The sequence below is a fragment of the Neodiprion lecontei genome, chromosome 7, assembly GCF_021901455.1.
Source record: "Neodiprion lecontei isolate iyNeoLeco1 chromosome 7, iyNeoLeco1.1, whole genome shotgun sequence".
Lineage (NCBI taxonomy): Eukaryota > Metazoa > Arthropoda > Insecta > Hymenoptera > Diprionidae > Neodiprion > Neodiprion lecontei.
Window position 1 is genome coordinate 23990776 of NC_060266.1, and position 22511 is coordinate 24013286.

The 22511-nt window shown below is 35.4% G+C and overlaps 1 protein-coding gene across 10 annotated transcripts in view; it reads right to left on the reverse strand.

Moving 5' to 3' along the window:
* Window positions 1-22511, reverse strand: part of LOC107224485 (dystrophin, isoforms A/C/F/G/H) — a 325712-nt gene that overhangs the window by 5657 nt on the left and 297544 nt on the right. For all 10 annotated transcript variants that reach the window (XM_046745769.1, XM_046745771.1, XM_046745770.1 and 7 more), the window contains 2 exons: window positions 699-958; window positions 57-215 (listed from right to left, as the gene is read on the reverse strand). In XM_046745769.1, the coding sequence (XP_046601725.1) occupies window positions 57-215; window positions 699-958 (419 nt within the window). The remainder of the gene's footprint in view (window positions 1-56; window positions 216-698; window positions 959-22511) is intronic.

The following is a 22511-nucleotide window of genomic DNA, read 5'->3' on the forward strand; positions in this document are numbered from 1 at the left end:
TAATCCTACTTCTGGTCACTTATATATCCCTATCGCTAGTCCGTCACACCGCTTACTTTATGTAGTAAGGCACTTTGGCTGGCGTCAGTGCTCTTTCCCATGGTGGCTCAACGCTGCCCGCAAGGAAAGCTTGGCTACCCGGGGTGCTGCCGTCCTTTCCAAATCCGTTCAACAGTTTATATCGTTCGTCTACAGCTACTTGCAGAACTTTCCACCTGTCGGCACAGTTAAAAAAACGTTAGACAAGTCACAGAGGGTTGGATAGGATCCTTAAAAGTCAGAAAAGAAATCAGAGAATTTTATTGAAAATCTGAAATTTGAAATCACAAACATTTTACTTTTTTTTTTTTCTCATCTTTCAATAAAACTTTGAATCAACTTCGCATCGATGATTCCCTCAAAAAATTCGGCAAATATTTTTTCCAGTGTACTCTTACCTTATTCGATTATAAGTTATAATTGAAAGAAAAAAATTAATTTCTACATTTACAAACATGAATTGCTGCGGATTTATAATCGATTGAAAATCAATCATCCATTTACGTTGCTGGGTAAAGAGGAGCGAGAAAGTTTAGATTGAAAAACGTACAATGTAAAAAAATGTTTGCTGAATAATTGTAATTAACCGATAAATAATATCTAGCGTCGAGTCATTGTTTTTTTGGGTAATTTTTTTTTTTTGCGAATCGGCAACTCACCTGACGTTAAGATCTTCAAGTTTTGCGAGCAATGCGTGCGACACGATAACGCTGCTCGAAGCGAAGATACTCGCTTGGTCGTTTGTGTCCTCGATGTTTCTTTGAATGGGACCAAGACGGTCGCCGAATTTTCGCAATTGATCCAACATTTCCGTAGCCTCGTTAGAATCCGTAGGAGTTTGCCAGTTTCCTTTAAGAGATTCAGCAGCTGCCATTCTCGATGACAAATCTTCCAAGGATTTTTGAAACACGCACATTTTCTGCAATTAGATAAGAGAAGAAATTTTTTTCGTTAAACAAATTCATCATACCGATATAACGATACTTTGAAAACATATTTTTTTGCGGTTTTTTGCTATTTCTGATAGTATACCGACAGGTTTTCAACACTCGGGAATAATTATTGCGATATAATGTAAATTATTATTGTTCGCAATAAATTCATTGAAAAAAAAAAATCGTGAAAATTGAAGGAACAATTCATTTCCGAGAAAGTTATTCCTTTACACATGTACACGCTTTACGTAAATTGCAAGCTTTTTGGGGTCGCTGATTACGAAACTGAAATCAGATTTTAAAAATTCAAAATAGAGTTTTTTCGACGGATTTGATTTATTTCTTAACTTTCGTCCGCCATATTCGATCTGCCATCTTGAATTTTTGAAATCTGACTTCAGATTCGTTATCAGCGACCCCAAAATCCGCATAATGATCTCGCGTATGATCTAATGCAAGCGATAGATCGTCCCGATCCATACTTGCAAGCACGGATAATATCGCATCATTCTACTTCTCCTCTCACCCCCTTCATCAAGATTATACCCGCCGATGTTAATACGAAAGGAAATTAAGCTGTCAACTTGTGATTTCACATTTTGTAAATATCCCGTCAGGGATGGGTGCAGTGGATGAGCTTCTCGCCCCGAATTATTTCCTCCGAGGTGTTTGTCGTTAATTCAGAAACGACAGATATAAGTCGAGGATCAGTCGGAAAACGCAGTCTTTGAATTTAACGATCAGAAAAGCCTGTTTCGTGAATTTTTAAAGCTATCGGAAAGTCTCGTGGGGGTAAAAAAGTAAAAAAAGAAGGATTTATATATAAGGAAATTTTATATCATTAATTATCCATTTTGCATAACCGTAAATATCGAGACTTTACATATTATACGCGTAGAAGGAATCGACCTTTCTATGTAAAAAGCGATAAGAGAATTTTTTAAAAAAATTACTCTGTATTATTATATAAAAACTTTCCTTACACCCAGGGATTTAAAATTTTCCACATTATTCTTCTTCATTTTCGACGGACAATTATTTTACAATATTTAAAGATACCCGAGGGAATTTTTCAGCACGGTGGTATAAAAAATGTCGTTAAATTATGTATCCAAGTAATTAGCAAACTGACTAATTCTCCATTGTATAATTTCGAGCGAATTTTCTCACCGCTGTATTCGTCAAATTAATCCTCTTGTGCAGATGCGCGAAATAAATTCGCGCGTGATAAATTAATATCGTACTATTAGTGAAATTATTCTATACCTATAATGCATACATTCGTTTATCACTAAATATATATATATATATATATATATGTATATATAGATATCCTGATGTACGATCAATTGGGCGAAATTAAATTGAAACGGTAACAACGATGACGACTCGAAAGTTATTCTCGTTGAAATTAATTATCACTATTGCCGGCAGTTCCTACGACTCTCTTGATTTTGTTGCACCTCGTACTGTACGAGAATACCATTTAAATTATACGAGTCCTGCGCATTGCATTTCAGTTGCCAAGAATTTTGCACTTTCGGCATTCGTAAATATAATATACGCATACAGCTAGGCTGTAAATGAAATTATTTATTTGGGTACTTTTCTTTTCAATTATTTTTGTTCATCCTTTCTTCTCGATCTTTTAATTGTTTATTCTCTGGTACTTCTCCTCTTTTTATTTTCAATTAATTCATACTTTTCTCCTTGCAACGTTGTACACACTATGTATATATATATGCACATACGTATGCATATACATGTATTAGCATCCGGCGACGTCGTTGCCGGTCGAGCAATTAAAGTTAACCCCCTCGTCTTAATTCAACTTACACATATATACATACATATATATATGTATACATTAATATAAATACTGAACCGGGTCTTGAATTCGCGTCGGTAATTTAAGAGAGAGCTATTAATTGTCTGGCGCCAGGAGGACTCGCGATTTTTAGAATTACATCCCTTAAATTACGCCCGATGTGTGCTGTGCATATTTTATACGTAGAACATTGTTATACAGTTTGATAAATGTTCGATATATACTATATTGGGCCGGGTTTTTTCAACTTTTTTTTTTTTTATCATTTCTTACGTAACCTTGGAAAATTTAATTTTCAGCCTCAAACACCCGTGTCCTAACTGTATAAAAATGATTTCGCGTAGCAATGGCGAAATTTTTTTCAAAGAATATTTGATTATCTACAAAATGAAACCAAAAACAGCTTCCTAATTTGTACAGCTTTCGAGATATTTTTCTTAATAGAGTGTTTGAAAAATTCAAACCGGATGAAAAACCTTTTAGAAATTTAATATCGAATTCCGATTTCGCAAGGCTTCGTTTGAGACTAAGAACTAACTTTTCGAAGGGTATGTAAGCAATAAAAAAAAAATGTATATAATATTTAAAACGGTCGTTGAATCTATCTCGTTAAAAATGAAAAAAAAAAACAAAAATGAAAACGTTTTTCCCACTACCGATTCTTGTTAGTTCTCTCTTCTTTATTTTATTTATTTTTTTTTCTTTCGTTGTCCCCATTCCGTTATCGCGACTTAACACCGGCGGGCATCCGCAGAACCACTTTCGGGCTGACCTCCGGTTATCTCATCTCCCGATGGTCCCAATGTCATGAAAGTGTCACACAGGCCATGTTTCTGCCTTACTCAGAGGGTAGGGATGTATTATCATGGCGTATTACCTGAAGCCTGTATATACCTAAACATCGTTATCTCGGAATAGGATAAAGAAGCGGGCGTATCTTATTTGGCCAAACACTGAGGAGAGTCGTTAAAGAACCATATCGGTTGGGCAGGTACACCAGTGAGTCACCATAGAACTCTTGCGATATGACGGTTATCATCGTATAAGTCTGGCGGTTTGCCACAAACATCTTTTATCTTTTCTCTTTTCCCTTTTCTCTCTTCTTCATTCTCCACAGTCTATTATAAGTTCTTCTCACGCGGCTAACTTGCTGCTGGTGTGCTCGTGACGATGCTTGGGTTCGCAGTACCCGAAAGACCTTAACCCTGCGCTCACCGATGATTCATATACATAGGTATATATAAACTTGTGACAATGACTCATCGCCCGAAGGTTTTCCCAAACGGCAAATAAAGCGAATGACAGTAATAAAAATTAAATTTAAAAAAAATTTAAAGACATCGCTTTGAGTCTGCGGTAAAAATCGAGGAACGATAAGTCGAGGTATAATCAGTCTATCGAGGTGGTCGAATTTGCACGGCTCTTCAGTCTTTGCATATGTGTACGGGGTAAAAATAATTGCTTGATTTTTTTTTTTTTTTTTTTCCCTCTTCGAACAATTATTTACACACTCTGTTATTCTCGAAGTTTCAGTGTTTTTACAATATCGTGCCTCGTTTTTCGTAATTCCAACAATATTCAAACAGTTTTTTTTTTTTTTAACGATACCTCTTTTACTGAATTTTTCTAGTTACCGTAACAAATGAAATTTTCCTCAGTGTAGCACGATTTTTTTATTTTTTTTATATAATCTTGCAGTTCGTTGTCAACAGGTGTGAAAAATTCTCACTACCTGCAAAGTTTTCCGCTCGGTGATTTGTACTCGTAGAATGTAGAATAGAATGGAGAATAGAGTAATGGAATAGAATAGAATAGAATGGAACGAGTTGGAACAGTAATTGTGACACGAAGAATAAACCTGTACTTATTATACGTACATATTACACACACGGAGATTCGTTATTATCCAGACGAGGAACGAAGGCGTGCAAATGTGCATTCAGGGATGCGTGCAATGCAGTGTATATATATTTCCATGGGAATTCCACCGACCCTCGCAATTTCTGATTTCGTTTAAAAATGTGTAATTTTTTGGCTCGATTTTTGTTCATTTTTTTTTTGGCAGGGTCAACTTTTTTTTTTTCATCAACTTCACAACGAAACCGATCCATAAATGTTCCAAGTGAAGAAGAGAAGTTTTGAGTATTCTTCGCGAATTTTCAGATCGTTTAAACAATGTTTTGGTTTGGCGACTAAAAAAATTTCAAGTGTTGGAAAAAATGGAAAAAAAATTAAAATTTTGAAAAAGGTTCTTTTCAAAATCACTCTCAATAATTGTAAATTGTTAATCAGTTTCACAAAAATTTGAAAAAATCCGGGGTACTGTTTCAGGGTTGGGACAGTTGCAGAAAAAATTTGGAAAAAGAATGAAAAATAGTGTGAGTCGGACGTTGGTAGAATTCGCATGGAATTTCCCATATTCGACGTAAAGTTGCGAACTGCACACGGATCGCGTTTGTAATCGTAGAAGGTATAGTGAACGACCTGAAACTCTGCACCGCGTCCAACGTGACAAAGGATTAGCCAACGACCGCGGAGTTACACAGATGTAGGTACATGTATAGAGGGTATTCCGTGCCAACTCCACCTGGGTCTGATCCTCGACCGCTCTGATTTGGCTCACGATTTTTTACATCATTGTTTTGAAGGCACTAAAAGACACTCGGGTTTTATTTTTATCGATTTGATTGAATCGATTTATCAACAATTTTTAAAAACAGACGTATCGATCGACACAATTTAAAAATCTGAAGTAATGTAGAATAATCTTGTTTCGTGCGTGAAAATTTTCAAGATTTGAAAGGGATGAATTTCGATGAAAAAAAAAATTGGTTCCTTCGAGAATTAAAACAATTGTGTAAAAAAATAAAAAAGAGGTGAAGGGTCAGAGCCAGGTCGAGTCGGCACGGAATGCCCTATACGTATACCGTCTGTATACTCACGATGTGCGCTGTCTCTCTCTCTCTCTCTCTCTCTTTCTCTCTCTCGACGTCCACGTGCTTTTATGCGTCTTGACGTGAACCGGGTCCTGTGTTCCAGTCTATTTCGCCGGAAGTGTGCAAGATCGAGAAGCTGAATCTCTCTGCCTCTACGTTTATTATATGTACATACATACAAGTATATGCATATATATGTACTTTGCGTTACGCGCGGCAATTATTAGTACGCGTATAATAAAATCAGGACATAAACATTTACGTTGCTGATTTATCGATGGAAAAATCAACGATTTAACACATCGTGCGTGTATAATTGCAAAGTGTACAATAAACGCAAGTATTTCATTTCTTGGGGTGAGGTTGAAGTTCCGAAAGTGCCTAATTCCACGATCAATTGGCGGCGAAACTTGACGTAAAGAAATCAAACTTTGAAGAAACAACAAAGCTTCGAATGGTCGGAAAACCTACGGCTCAAACTTTCGAAATTCAAGATTACGATAATTCAAGTTACTATAGAGCAAAGTTTCCGTAAAATAAAGTTTCGATGGAGTAGAATTCGAAAAATGTGAAAAATATTAGAAACACCGAAAATCGGAACGACCAGGATGCCGAACGTAAAAATATCGAAAATCCAAAACAAAGAAGGATCAAAGTGGTGAAATTTCACCGAGCCAGAAATTCACGGAACCGAAAATCTTGGATCATTCGAAATTTTCACGTTCGTCAAAGTTTCGACTTCTTTACTTCGAGTTTCGCCACCAAATAATTCGGAATTTCAACCCCCGCCGCTTTGACTTCTTCAAATTCTCACCTGGATGTAATCAATGTTCATATTTATAAAGAAAAAATAGTAATTTTGTTTATCGTTTTTTTTTTTTTTTTTTTTCTCACATTTTACAACTGTACTCACAGACTTCGGAGTTTGACTTTTATCATAATAGGCTCGGTGATTCTAGGATCTTCCATCTCGAGGAATGCCTTGAAGGCATAGTTTTTCTTTACTTTAAGAGCGAGTAATATAAGGGGGGGAGGTGAGGAGAGATGGGGGAATGTTTGTAGAGTAGTAAAAGTGCTGCACGGAACATGGATGGCCTGGGTGTATAAACCTTTATATGCGTATAGGTGTTGTGCGTATATATATATATATATATATATATATATATATATATATTATATATATAAGCTGCTGGCTGCCGTTGCCCAGAGCGTGTTCAATTATGACGTTTGCCTGAGATAAAAGTTGGTAAAATCTTATCTATGTAAAAGCATACCATACGTGTCAGCGTTGAACCATGCGAACAAAGACCGGGGTAATGACACGGGGTATATACATTTCAATATCTAGGGTAGTATTATATTTTATGTGATATTTTATGTAAAACGAAGATATATGTGTGTGTGTATATATATGCACTTTTGCACTTTTGTACGTATGGTACTCGGAAGAAATTTTATGGTGTAATATTACAAGCTGGGTCGGAGAAATTGAAACTCTTTTATTGATATGCATTTATAAAGGAGTCTCGATCTCGAGAGTGAAGAAGAAGAAGAAGAAGAAGAAGAAGAAGATATTTGATCCACTTGTACGTAGAAAAGTGCAAGTGTTGTTATACATGCACGAGTATAACGATGAACGTATACAATCGTTACGGTTGGGTTGCAAGATACGAAAGTTTGTCTACCGTCTGCCGATAGGGAATTAAATAATGATAAAAGGATAATCGCAATTACACGTTCTCGAATGACAGATTAAAGTCGATATTCGAATTTCCTCGAAGGTACGTTATAGGCATTACACCATGTACCATGTACGAACGTATATCTAGAGTTATGCAATGATCGTTTGATTTTTTTTTTTTTCTTCTTATTTTAAATCTAAATTCAAAGAATGTATTAGATTATATTACGAATTTTGAGAAACTCGTATCGTTATTATTGTTGTTGATATTACTAATGCCATTATTTTTCAATTCGATTTTCGATTTTATCTCGTTTCATGCTATTGTATATAATTACGCAGATATACACGGAGGCTATTAATGTCCGATAATAATTCAGCGTGCACTGAAAGGAATTTTTAGTTCCGGTTACCGCTCAGTCCTTAATTATTTTCATATTTTACCACGATCGAAAAATATAGTTCTAGGTAGAAAATGAAAATTAGTTTTCTAGCCGTTATCGGAAAGTCTAGTATTCGTTACTGTTCTTTCTCATTACGATCGCTGTTGCTATATTCTTTTGCAACTGTTGCGAAAGAAATTGACGTTAAAGCCTTTAACTAAAAAAGTAGAGTAAGCCTCACAAACTGATTTTGCGTTGCAATAATTTAGGCGTACCTCGTTTTTCGTAATTCCAACGATATTCAAACAGTTTTTTTTCACGATACCTGTTTTACTCAATTTTACTCAGTGTGCAATATATTTTGTAATTTATAGAATACGAACATTTCTTTTTTTTTTAAATAATTATCTACTGTAATATAACGACCGAGGCGAGAGAAATATTTTCTTCAAATCGTTTCGTCACATACTGTGCTATGTATATTCCATATATATATATCTATACGCACGTTGAATAAAACATTATCTTCAATCTTCACGTTCAATGTCACCACCACGAAATATATATATATATATTATGGGTATCGTTAACAGCCGCTTGCAGCAACTATACTGTATATTATAGCCCGAAGCAGCAGTGTGGATTCGTAGATTTTGAGATCGAACAGGTCATATATCCGATATGTTAGGTTATTTATACAAGTACAAGGCGTGCGATGGAAATACAGATGTAACATGTAAAATAGTCCGACGTAGGAGCTGGACGTACGTTAATGTTGATTAATGGGTTTCTAGTGTCGCGATACCTTTTTTTTTTTTGTTTTTTTTTTTTTTTAATATCAAAACTGCGACGAGTTTCCTTTTGTAAGGAAATTTTATTACGTCCATGATCGACGTAGGTATCGTTTGTGTTTCACCCACGCCGCACGAGTCGTTGGGTCATTGGCACGCGGGATTTACTTCGAAAGGAAACTCGATCCGGTTTTGATTGAAGAAAAAAAAAAATAAATAAATAAAATAAAACAGCGAGCCACTGGAAATCCATTAACGAACATTACTCTATGTACAATGTGTATTAGACGATTTTCGTAACGGTTCGTTTTATCAAATTTTCTTCCATTACGCGTGTATAGATGGTAAAACCTTTCTAAACGATCCGCGCACTCGCCGAGAGTAATATATCCGAAGGTATCGAATTTCATATTATGCATATGTATACGTTAAATATGCATGCGAATTCTCGAGTCGAAGATTAGAAGGTGATAATAACACGGTAAACCGACCTGCATTATCGTGCAGTTTTTCGGCTTATATAACGTATATAATAATGTCTATAATAACGTAACAGCTTGTACGATGCAATACGACGCTTGATTTTACCTCAGCTATACATATATACACATATATATATATTTTTAAAACATGTGTATGTGTATTTGTCATACAAGTACATGGCCAGGGTGTAGAAAAGAAATCGTACAATGAACGACAATAGATTCGCAATTCTAAGCGACACGCATATGTATACATACAAAGATCCATACACACAATGTACCGTATACTAAACTAAAAATCAATCCTATCGAGTGTGGGGAACATCTGTCGTTTTTATCAAACTCTTCACATACACTTGTAACACTTACGCATCTGTAAGTAAGGTTGAATAGTTTGAAAATTAAATACAAGGAATGAACAGTTGAAAAAAGAAATAATATTCTCCACTGCAAAAACTGCATTAGGCGTCTTTTACATCGCGATTAGTAACAGCGGGGTAATTTTTCTCAGATTTTTCTCTCCGTGCAGGTATTTTTTTTTTTTTTTTTTTTTTTTTTCAGGGATGGCGCGGAAAGTTGAGAAAAGAAAAACTCGAACTATCCTCTACATTTTGTTCACGTGCGAAAATCATCTTGTCTAGTGTACACTGTATGCATATGTACCGTACAAGCATATACATGTTTGGTGTGTACAATGTACGCGTGATGCGAGACGATGTATAGAAGATGTAGAAGAATATCACAGATGCGATGAAAATTTTTTAATTTTTTTTCTTTCTCTCTCTCTTCGATTATTTTTTCCCACCAACGTTTACAAGGATATTATTATTATTATTGTTGTTGTTGTTGTTGTTGTTGTTGTTATTATTATTATTATATAACGACGCGATAAGCCTTGCGGAGATCGGGTCTTGAAGGGCCGCGGGGGGAACCGGAGGACAATTGATCCTCCTCATTGCCCGAGAGCAATTTTACACCACTTGGCGAAGGGGTGTCCTTTAATATACCTTGTGCAACTCCTCGTCCCACTATTCACATCGTCGTTCGTTCGGCGTAGCTGAGATCGCGAAGGGCTAAACGGGGGGTGTGGGGGGCTTTAAGCGACGTCGATCTAGACTTCCGGTACAATTTTCCCATTCAATTCTCTCCCCTTTCCTCCCTCCCTCCCCCCTTTCTATAGTGTATTTACGTCTATCTACACGTGTGTAGGTATAACACATACAGGCGATATGTGTGTGTATAACCGTCTCGTCGATATTGTTATGTACGAGCGTGTGTGCGTGTGTGTGTGTATATATATGTATACCTAAATGTAGAGACAGGGAAGGGGAGAGAGTGGGTGAATAAGCAGAGCTGTATAACCTTTCTCGAATTTCGATCTCACCCTTCGAGAAGAAGAGGACCAGAGACCCTCTTTCTTCCAGCTGCTTTCAGCTTTCGGCTTTCAGCTTTGAGCTTCGAGAGTTATTATTACTTCACCTATATATATATATATATATATGTTTTTTTTTTTTTTGCAAGAATTTGTCGATTCTTCACATCGAATTGGTCATTCTGTTTATTGGATATTTTTCCCCGACCGCACGTGTCGTTGATTAATTAATTTAGAAGAAAAATTTGTCGTTGAAATTCTTTACCGCCTATCCGAATCGCGCGTTTGTTGTGTGGGAAAAATTTTCTATACCTTCCAGAAATCGTTGACGAATGACTTTTTTTTTTTTTTTTTCATTTAACTTTTAAACGAAATCTCAGTGTTCGACTTCTGCGCGGCGACGACGTTGAATTAGTTTGCAAAATTTTCAACGTTTCGTATCACATAACCTCGCAGTAGTGTATTACCGTGTTAAAGATTTATACATAATATATTGTGTATTAAAATTATATAATAATTATGCACGTAATATACGCGTGTCAGGTGGAGAGTGGGAGCTGAGTGGATTTTGATAAATTAGTCTTATAATTAGGGATGGGGAGGGGGGGGGGGGGGGGGGGTGGGGATGAACGAAGGGTGTAACAGGCAGGCTCAACGAGTGTTTCTAACGCGTATCGGACCCGTGGGAAGAGGGGGATGGCGGGGGAAGCTGCGGCGGAAGTGGAAGTGAGTCGATCAGTCTTTCGCGGTTCGCTGACTTCGCACGAACACGTCCAAAATCGAAAGATCTTCCGGCAATATGCGGTGTATGAATTGTTGTACACGTCTATGTAACATCATATTCCGTCATTTATCCCTCCCGTTACAGCTAGATGAAATTTATCAAATATATATATTCAGCACTATTAATATGTTTGGTCGACATTGTTTGAACGGTCTGACAATTATCGAAAATTTCTCAAAACTTGTACTTTTTACTTGAAACATTTCTATACCGGTTCCATTGTGGAGAAATTTTTGACTTTCTTTTTTTTTTTTTATCAACTTCATAACGAAACTGGTCTATAAATGTTTAAAGTGACGAATAGAAGTTTTGATAATTTTTAGATCGTTTGAACAATGTTTCAGTTGTTGATGAAAGTAATAAAAAGTGGTAAAAGAAAATAGAAAGAAAATTTGCTCATTACGGGGCGGGTCTTGAAATGTTTGGAAATGTAAATACAGTTTTTGTAATCTTTTTTTCAGAATTTTACAAAAAGCCTCTCGTCAAAATCAATGTCAATATTTGTGAATAATGATTCAGTTGAATAAAAAATGTGAAGGAATTCAGGGTACTGTTTCAGAACTGGTACAATTGCAGCAAGAATTTTGAACAAAATTAAAAATGGCGAGGGTCGGACGTTGGTCGGGTTCGCGTGGAATTACCTATATAATAATGTGTACGCAACGAAATCGCCGAGTTATTGATTCGAAATTCTTATCTTGTTGTCAGGTAAATATTAATAGAAACCGAATGTCAAATATTTTAATGCAGGTTTTTGTTTACACCTTCTTTTCGTCGTTTTTATGCGCAAGCAATTTTCAGAATTTTGTCTGATCTGCGATGGTGGTAAAAAAAATAAAATAAATAAACAAACAAACAAACAAATAAATCCAGCAGTATAATTATTGTACGCTGAACATTTACAGTTTAATGGAGAAAATTTAATCGAACACGATGGGTATTTTTGTTTTTTTTTTTTCTTTTACTTCGTTTTTTGTGTTTCTGTTTTTCTTCTTCTGAAATTTTTCAAATTATGATCTACTGATGCGAACGAACGTTCGAACTAGATGAAACCGTCCGAACACTGTTCTTCTCTCGTCTTCTTTTACCGCGAGGATCTAGAGGCGAGATTTTTTTGTCGGTTTTACGAGCCCTTCGTTTATGTTATATTATACGACGATCGACAGCAGACGACACGTGTGCAGTTCAGTGTTACGATTACAACAGCTTACGGACACATAAATTACAACAAATAGCGTGGTACTGAGATATATGATGGAAGAAATTAGGCAACCGGTTGATGCCCTGATTTATCACTTTATTACGCTACGGTGCCTTCTGTTATTTTACAAATTTTATTAGACGATAAATAGATTACAGCTTGTTGTTACATTCTGAGAAGGAGGATAATTTTCTACTCGTCCGGTAATGTGAGTGAAATATTTAGGATATGAAAACGAGTAAAGTTGAAGGTAATAAAAGAGATATTAAAAAATAACAGTCGTGTAAATTTTAAGCTACGAATTGTTAGCGGAAGGTGAAAAAATTGGGTATGTAAATTTTTTATTCTTGTTGTAATCGGGATTAATATTTTTTGTAACGCGTAAGAAGGCGAAGGAACGAAGTTTTTTTTTTTTTACACTTCGACAGTTTTTGATAACGTTGACGTTTGAAAGAATAAATTCAAGTCGTTAATTGATCTTGTTGAAAGTTGACCAACGGGGATAGAAATTGAATAAGAGAGTAATTTGAGGGTTTATTCGAAGCGTTTAAGCTTAATAGTCACGATTAAGCCATGGTTAAATAGTTTCAGCGACGACGACGATGAAGAACAATTGTGGCTAATTGGTTAAAAAAAAATTGGAAATTCGATTCTCCCAATACATGTACATACGTATATCGGAGTGTTTCTCTTGGAAGCAGTGTTGTTTTTTTTTTTTTTTTGTTTCTACTTCTCTTACTTGAAAAATTTGTTCCGAATATCAAAAAAAAAAAAAGAAATCCTCGCACATCAAGAACAGATCTTTTTCAAATCCTCGATTTTTAAACAAAAGGGAAACTCAAAGTTTCCCCATTTAAACGGTACAAGGGAGATTTGTAATTACTATTTATTTCTATATATTTTTTTTTCACTTTGGTTGCCGCCAAGTCGCGTTTATTTATACGAACTTGATCCTGAAAGTGTTGGAAAAATCTGAAAAAAAATCTAGAATGCTTTTTTAGAGTTAGAAAAACCAAAACCAAGAGCATAAGCGTTCAGACTCTAGTCGAATTGTCATGGAATGCCTCGTATATAACATATGTGCGTCTGTTATACGAAGAGAAGAAAAAAAAAAAATAGAAATTAATTGCTTCGCAAGAAAACGCTCTAATATTGTATACATACACACGTAGAATGTGTAACCCGTATAATAATTTGTATACACGATGGCCACTTATAATTCCATTTAAATACCAATATTATCGCGGTTAGAAACGTTAAGATTCGACCGTCGTCTCAGCTCCGTGGAATGTTGTTCGCGATTTTACCGCCTTAGCCGAGGCGCATCTCGACGCCTCGTTGCTGCTGCACATGCATGCGGTATATACATATTATAAATATAACTATATATATATATATATGTGTGTGTGTGTGTATATATATATATATATATGCAAGGCTCTGTATAGGTCGGAAACTTGAATCTTTGCGTACGTAGCCTTCTTCTTCTTCTTCTTCTTCTTCTTTAGCCGTGCATCTCGGGGATTTTACCGCACAGTATGCAGTGATACAGAATATTCTGCTCTGATCTCATCCGTAAGCTTCTCGCTTCTCCTTTTTCACTCTTGTACTTATTCTTTTTTTTTTATATACGATAACTCTCTTTCTCTCTCTTTATTATACATCACGTTGTACATTATTTATACGTTTGATATAATTCAATACATTGAACAATGTCCCCCCCCCCCTCTTTTGTTCTTTCAACACCCTTTCGCCTTTCACTCGAATTTAAACCGCAAAATCGAAACCCGAGAAAAGTGTAGAAATGTGAAATTTCTCACAAAGTTTGACATTTACTATCCTCAAGTGAAATGTAAAAATTTGTTCTATATTGAAACTGAATGGTAACGTAAAAAGTTGAATATAATTAAAATTGAAAATTATTTCTTTAGGGAATATTATTCATTTTATTATTATTATTATTAAGGTATATGCGTAGAAACGAATTCTGCAGACGAGGTTTGATATTTAAAAATCCATATTGTAGAATTGATTATTATTTCACGTAGTTACAATAATATGACATGACGTGACCGACGCGTATTTCCTGGAGGACATACCGATCACCGACGATGAATTCTATGTATATATAATTGTGCATTGTTGTGCCGTGCAAAAATTATACATCGAGCGAGAGACATTCCGAACTATTGTCCGTGAGGTTTGCTCGTCAAGAGAGAAGACGAGGAGCTTTCGTCGAAAGCCGGCTTCGTTGTACCTAAATTCGAGTTTCTCTGCAGGTCTGATAACGTATACGGATAAAGATCTTCGAGTTTTGCAAAATTGCAAATTGAAAATCGCTAGTGAATAGGAGGAAAAGACAGAAAAAAAAACAACAAAAAGAAACAGATGTTGCTTCTTCGTCAGACTTAGTTTCTTTTTTACTCAATCTGGTATATTATATTATATTTATATAATATAAAAAAAACCCGACGATCGTTTTGTAATTTACGTCGCGCTACGAATCGTTTATACAGACCTGTATTATATTATCATTACGAACGGACGATTGTTTAATTTTAGAGTATTCACGACAGACGACGCGGTGATTATTTTTTCTTTTCTATTCTTTTGTCATTTCTGGTTATTATTAGACCGGGGATCAATTTTATCGTAGTTATTATACCTCCTCCTGCTCAAACGACGATATCACTTCGTAGTAAAATTGCTCCGCCATTGACAGATCGATTTTTAAAGATGTTCCGTCGCCATCCTCGTCCTCCTCTTCGTCCTCCTCATCCTCGCGCTCTTCGGTTTCCTCGTCGTTCATCTCATCGGCACTGTAATCCTTTATCACTATGCTGCGACGCGATAGCATCTCGATTGCACTACTCTTCACCATCTCCATGACTATTGTCGCGATTTTTTACAAATATATATATATACATATATACATGTATTATACGCATACATGTATAAACAATCGTTATGCCACTTGTACGATTATTATTATTTCAATACTTGCGCAGCATTTATATACGTATAAAAATTTTTTCTTTTCCTCACTTTCTCAGTAAACTTTTCACTTCGTTGCTCGTGTAACACTGCACATGTAATAAATATTCCGGGAAGAACCGTAATTAATAATGTTGCAATAAATTGTAACACTGTATTTGTTTTATATTATCATACATGTAATAATATTATGTGTATATTATTAAGCCTTTTGTTTTTAAGTATATTAACTATCACAGCTGGTTTACTTTTGGCGTTAGATTACGGTAAATATATATATAAAAGACATACGTATATTATAATACAATATATATATATATATATATATATACAATATATATCTGTATATACGGTTAAGGCGAAAAAATATGTTTTCCTCAACTTTAATCACTCGTTGCACATCAAGTTTTCTCATTTTACTTTGTTATTATTATGATTAGTTTTCCTTTCCATCGTCACCCCGCTACAAACGATCAATCATTTCGCACGATAATATCATTAATTATTATTTTCAACTCATATAGCCGAGTGATCTCGTACAAGATTATCGAATCACTTGATTAATTAATGGAATCGATCGATCGACGGATCGATTCGGTCGTTTGGTAACTGTAACAAAATGATAATATTTATATACTTCACAAAGCACGGGTGTAACGAGAGTTGAGAAGAAAAAAAATTGAAAAAAAAAAAAAAAAACGATGAAACGAAACGCAGCTACCGGATCGTGATAGAAATTATTTTAAAACCCTCGTACGAACTCGCGTAAAATTTGTGAATTTTTTTTAAAAACGACGACGCTTGCAGAAGTGGAAGAAGAAGTTTCGGCGTAACGAAACGGCGACGGCGACGGATCGACTCATGTTTTAGCTGCACACGCGATGACCCGCGGGACGCGACTGACGCGAGTAGTGAATGCTAAAAAAGAGGAACATATGCACGAGGCTTTACTTACAGGCTGTCTCGGCTCGCCGAGAGAACGAGGCGCTGCTTGTAACGCTAGCTACTCGCTTCGCTCGCCTCACGTCGGACGGCTTGGCTTGCTTATCATACGAGATTCGATAATAATTAACTAACAACGAATTAAGGATGTGGAACAAGTATCGTAGAACTGGCAGCGATCGAGTTGAATATTGACAAAATTAAAAGTAATCGGGATAGAGAAGTGATAAGAAAGAAGGAGAAAAAAGATAAAGAATAACGCGGAAGATATTTGTCTATCAGGAATTAGAAACTCCTTTGGAAAGAGAATGAAAAAGTAAAAATAATACTGTTATTCAAACATCTTGCTATGATGCTGCTTTTTTCTTTTTTCTTCTGCTTTTTTTTTTTTTAACTTTCTGTTTTCTCTGTTTTCAGAGAGAACAAAGGGAGAAAATGAAAAGTTCAGTTTTTACTAGGCTTTTGCGTTTTTCAGACGGACGTCTGTGATCAATTTTTTTTTTTTAATTGTTAGCGAATTTCAATGACTTTGGTCGCGATCGATGCGGCTTTTGCAAACTTCGAACCGACTAGATTTTGGCTTTGGTCGGTTCGGTACTTTTTCAATTATTTAAATAACAAAATTTCAAAAAATAAAATACATGCGATGATATCTTGAGAATGGACGAATGGATTCGAATGAAAATTGGTACCGTAAGATTTTTTTCGTCGCAGATCACGAGTCTAAAGTCGGATTTGCAAAATTTAAATTCGGAGTATTGGACAGGCTCAGAAAACAAAACTAAAAACATGTGGATTTTTTGTGAAAATTGGTTCTCGAAGGTTTTTTGGATGGCTGATCACGAATGTGAGGTCAGATTTTGATAATCCGAATTCCGAATATCCGAAATCTGAATTTTCACTGGATTGAATGAATTATCTACAAATCGCGTGAACTTGTATTTTTAACGAGCACTTTAAGTGCTAAAACCGAGAAAAACAATTGGTGTAAAATTAATAGAGGTGGCACGTAATAAACTATTACGCTTTGTTTAAAATATATATATATATATATATACATATATAACGAAATTCATTTACGAACAAAATGATGGTTGTAGTTATTCGTCGAAATTGGACAAACTGTCAAATATTTTTCACATCGACATAAGCGATGCTCGTTGATAATTATCCCAATAACTGTTACGATCAGAACGGACGGTTGAGAATTATTTTTCCCTTACAAAAAAACTTATCGGTACTTGATTCTCCGCTCGAACGTATTACGCGTATCTTTTTCTTCGTAATTTTTCGTATTTATAAATTTTTTGCACCGACTGTAGGTAGACCCCATACATCCTCAAGTGAATAAGTGCCTTACACTTGGTTGAACGTGCGTGCGTGCGTGTCTCGTATGCCTTTCTACCCCATACGACGTGATGCGGTGACGCGTGCAGGACGAGTTTTCACCGAACGCCTACGCTTTTGCCTCTCTTTGTAACAATATAAAATTTTATGCACGCCGAGAGAGTGGAACAGAAAAATGCAAAATTTATACCCATAAGATGAAATTTTCTTTTGATTTGCAATTTTTTTTTAAACGTATACAAAATGCTGAATAAAATTCGATGGGTGGATATTTGATTTTTTTCACGTTCCTTTTGGTACGTAGTTATATAATATTTTTTCCGAGATAACGTTATCCTGTGAGATGTGATAATTTTTACACATAAGGATCGTACTGTTGTAAAAAACGAAAAAAAAAAAAAAAAAAAAATTTATCACAACACTCGTCGGACAAGAATATAAATATTGTATTACATGTTGTATCGTCGAAAATTCAAACTTATTCAAAATTAGCAACAAAATCCTATTGTTTACATCGATTTGTTACATCTCTCCCAATTACTCAAGCAATCATCAAGCAATCATTAGTTTAACCCAAGAAATGATTTATGCATGGGTTTTCAAAGAAAAATGTGAAATTTTGAAACTTTTTTTTAAATAAATTTTCAGAGAATTGAGAGTAGAGTCATGTAAATTTTTTTCGCGATGGTAGAAAAATTTGTACACTGCGATGGAATTTTTTTTCAAGAATGATTCGGTGATTAAAACTAGGGATTAGCATTGAAAAATCGGAGAAAATTCTTTCATAAATGTTGAGATGTTTCTGATTTTTCAACATTTTTTCATATTTTTCGATGATTTTTTGGTACTTAAAAACTGCAAAAATCTAAAAAAAAGAACACGGTTTTTTCTTCACAAACACCCCTCGAAATCGACGTAGAAAGCTGTAATTTAGCACATTCTTTTTTTCGAGTTAGGGACTTTTCAAAAAAATCGGCGCCACAAAATTTTCCGGTGGAAGGTTCACCATTCTTATCCGGCTAAACCCCTTTGTTCATGTTTAATTTAGCTTCTTATTAACGTGTTCTTCTTTATATATATATATAAAAAAAAGAGATCAGAAGAAAAAGGGTAAAATAAACGTCTCGTACGACAATTGTTACAAAACATTCGTCATACCGTTTTTCTATTTAATTCTCTAATTGAAGAGTGAAAGAGGATCGTCTGTATTTATCTTTCTACGTTCTACACGTGTCAAAATATCAAATATTTATCTCACATAATACTTATATGCATAAAAAAAAAAAAAGAACAAAGAGACAGACGTACAGAGAGGAGAGTAAGAAGAGACATTTTTAGCCACACTTTTTACTATGTAGAAAACTTGAGGAAAAAAAAATATATATATATATAAATAAATAAAAATATTCTACCGCTTCGTCGCAGCGCACGTGCGCCACAATTTTCTGTTATACGTATCACACGGTATAACACGATACAAATGGCTTAGGATTTAGGAGTGAAGCCGTGCGAAGACCAGACCCGTGACCGTTGCACCCTCCCACGTATTAGTTTTCCATTCCCGTCTCTCTTTCATCTTTTTCCCCCCTTCCCTCCCTTCCCTTCTTATTTCCTTAATTTTTTTTTTTTCTCTTTTTTTTCTTCTTTATTTTCAACTCCGAATCGACACCACGGATGCAAATATTGGAAATTTAATACGTGTCTATACAATAACGATTTGTTAATTTTATTTTTCTGTTTTATTATTGTGACGGGGGTTTTTTTTCCTGTGCGCTAATACATAACACACACACACACACGCATATATCTAGATTTATATATGTATGAGTCTCGATGAAAGTTTCAAGTCTGTAAGATCGATCCAAGATCGAACGATTTGATAAAAGTTGCGGTCTACTGCGGATTTCATTTTTCTTTTTTCTTTATTCGGTTATCTCTTCCTACCTCGAGAAAAACGATATTATTTTGCACTTTACGCATCATCATATCTATAATACAATGATAACGTCTCGTGTGCATACGTGTTTTTATTTCTTAAGAATGAATCCAAAAATCCAGGGGTCAAAAAAATTGAAAAAAAAAAGGATCAATACTTTCGCTCTCAACTCTGACGCATCTGTAAAACACGTATAATCTCAGCTTGAGAAGCGAGTCTCTTCTTCGCAATTTGTCCGATCGAATTTCTTAGCTGCATGTGTGACGAGGTAAAAATGTTGTAAAAAAATTTGCCACTTGAGTTTTTGTCCCGCGCAATTGTTAATTTTCCCGCTCTATTATCATTCCTTCCGGTCTTCACTTCCGGTTTCATTCTCGTATAACTGTATAAGACGAAGCGAGGCCCGCGCGAAGGATTCGTCGTAGAGACAAAGAATCAATTATTGGCGATGATGAGGAGAGACGCGTTGCGGTTTCACGAAGCCATGAATGAACGGAGACCTTTAATGCAATTAGGATTCAGGCGACGGATTCCTTTCCTCTTTCCGTTTTTTTCTTTCCTCTTAGTTTTCCCCTTTACCTCTCCCTCTTTTTCTTATTATTCTTCACGTATCCACCAACACACCGTGTGCAGCCTTTTTTAATACTCGAACGCTGCACAGCCGCTGCCTTTGTCTCATCTCTCGCCTCGCAACTCTCTATGCAAAGGACTGTGTGGGTTTCTTCTTCTTCTTCATCCTCAAACCGAGGGGGTATTCACTCTTAGTGACTATCGGCTGACTAATGATTGCAATGATTTTAACCAATTTCAAAGTGATTGCAAGTGATTTAAACCGATTCAAGTGATTTCGAGCAATTTCAAGGAGTTTCATACGATTTCAAGTCAATTCAATGAGATTTCAACTCATTTCAAGTGTTTTCGAACAATTTCGAGCGATTTCAAAGTGATTTAACAAGTCATTTCAAGCGATTTCAAACAATTTCAAGGGATTTCATACGATTTTATGCGATTTCCTATGAATTTGAAGTGATTAAAAATGATTTCAAATGATTTCGAGCACTTTCAAGAGATTTCATACGACTTTATGTGATTTCAAGTGAACTCAAAGTGATTACGAGTGATTTCAAGCAGTTTCAATTGATTTCAAGCGATTTCAAGTACTTATCTAGTGACTGCTTTTCAAGGTGGTCTGTGATTTCAGATATTTCAAGAGATTTCATACGATTTTATGCGATTTCCTATGAATTCAAAGTGATTAAAAATGATTTCAAATGATTTCGAGCACTTTCAAGAGATTTCATACGACTTTATGTGATTTCAAGTGAACTCAAAGTGATTACGAGTGATTTCAAGCAGTTTCAATTGATTTCAAGCGATTTCAAGTACTTATCTAGTGACTGCTTTTCAAGGTGGTCTGTGATTTCAGATATTTCAAGAGATTTCATAGGATTCCATGCGATTTCGAGTGCTTTCCCACGATTTCGCACGACGTCACGTTTTTACACGCGATTACAGGTATTTACGTGTAATTTGGAGTGATTTCAAGATATTTTAAAGTTACCGCTTTCCAAAGTGGTTTGCGATTTCAACAAGTGAATAAATATCCCCTCGCTTTCTACCGGGTCCAGAAATCCTGTTATACCACCTTATAAACTCCTCTGACGCAGACTTGGCCGATCCACGTTAGGTACATTTGCTGCTTACTTCTACCGCGGCTTAGGCTGGTACATCCAGACATGCGAGATTCTTCGAACGGTTATAGCTCTCGGGGACCGAAATAAACCGAACAAGCAACGTTCAAAGTCCTGGAATTTTCACCCTGACAGAGGAGTGTTTTTCCTTGCAACGAAGAACTCTTCGTAATTCGTGGGAGTCGGTGTGAGATAATTCACATTTTCAAAATACAGGTCGCGATTTGAAGAATTAAGCTTATTCGAAGAAAATAGCTTTCAATAGTAATTTCAGTATTTCATATGTTTGTATTCTTAAAGAGATATTCGTGGCTCACGTTCATTTTCTTCTTTTTATCGATCGTTGTATACAAATGATGATTTTTAAAACGTAATAACCTGTACCAATAATAATGATAATGATTATAACGATGACGGCGCGATGATTAAAAACGCGTTTTAAACGGTTGAGTTCAATTTCACAACTGCAGGTTGGCGAATAATACCGCAGCGATTCTTACTTGCGAGCATCATTTTATTACAATATACTGCGTGTGTATAGGTGTACATGCATTCAATACATTATATATATATATATATATGTAATATGTATTATATATATATATATATATATATATAATACATATTAAGTACAACCCAATGCAAATAATAAAAGAGAAGCAGCGTAACGTGACGTAAGGAAATTGCGACACACAAACTTGGATAATATATGGGTCAGATGTTTCATCTTTCATACTTGTACTTCAATACTTCAAACCGTGTCAGTCTGGGCAAAACTTTTATTACATATATCTTACGCATTCTGTTGCTGCTGCTGCTGCTGCTGCTGTCGGTGAAAGAACGCGATTTTTTTTCTTTTTTTTCATGCAAAGAGTAAAATAATGGGAAGAAAGAGGAATATTATCCTCATACGTTGAGTTTTTCACGTTTTCTAAATCGGTACTAATGTTACATAATATGAATACAGGTATACGTAAACTTTAAACGTGCGTCAGATGTCGTTGAAAAGTGATTATTTGAGGAGCAGAACGGAAAGATATAATGAGAATGAAAAATAGTTTGGGTATTGAAATTTTTTAAATAAAACAATTTATTCTCTATATTTTGGGAATCTGTTTCTCTCGTTTTTAAAATCGTACCCAGTCTTTGAAACGGGGGGCCCAACTTAC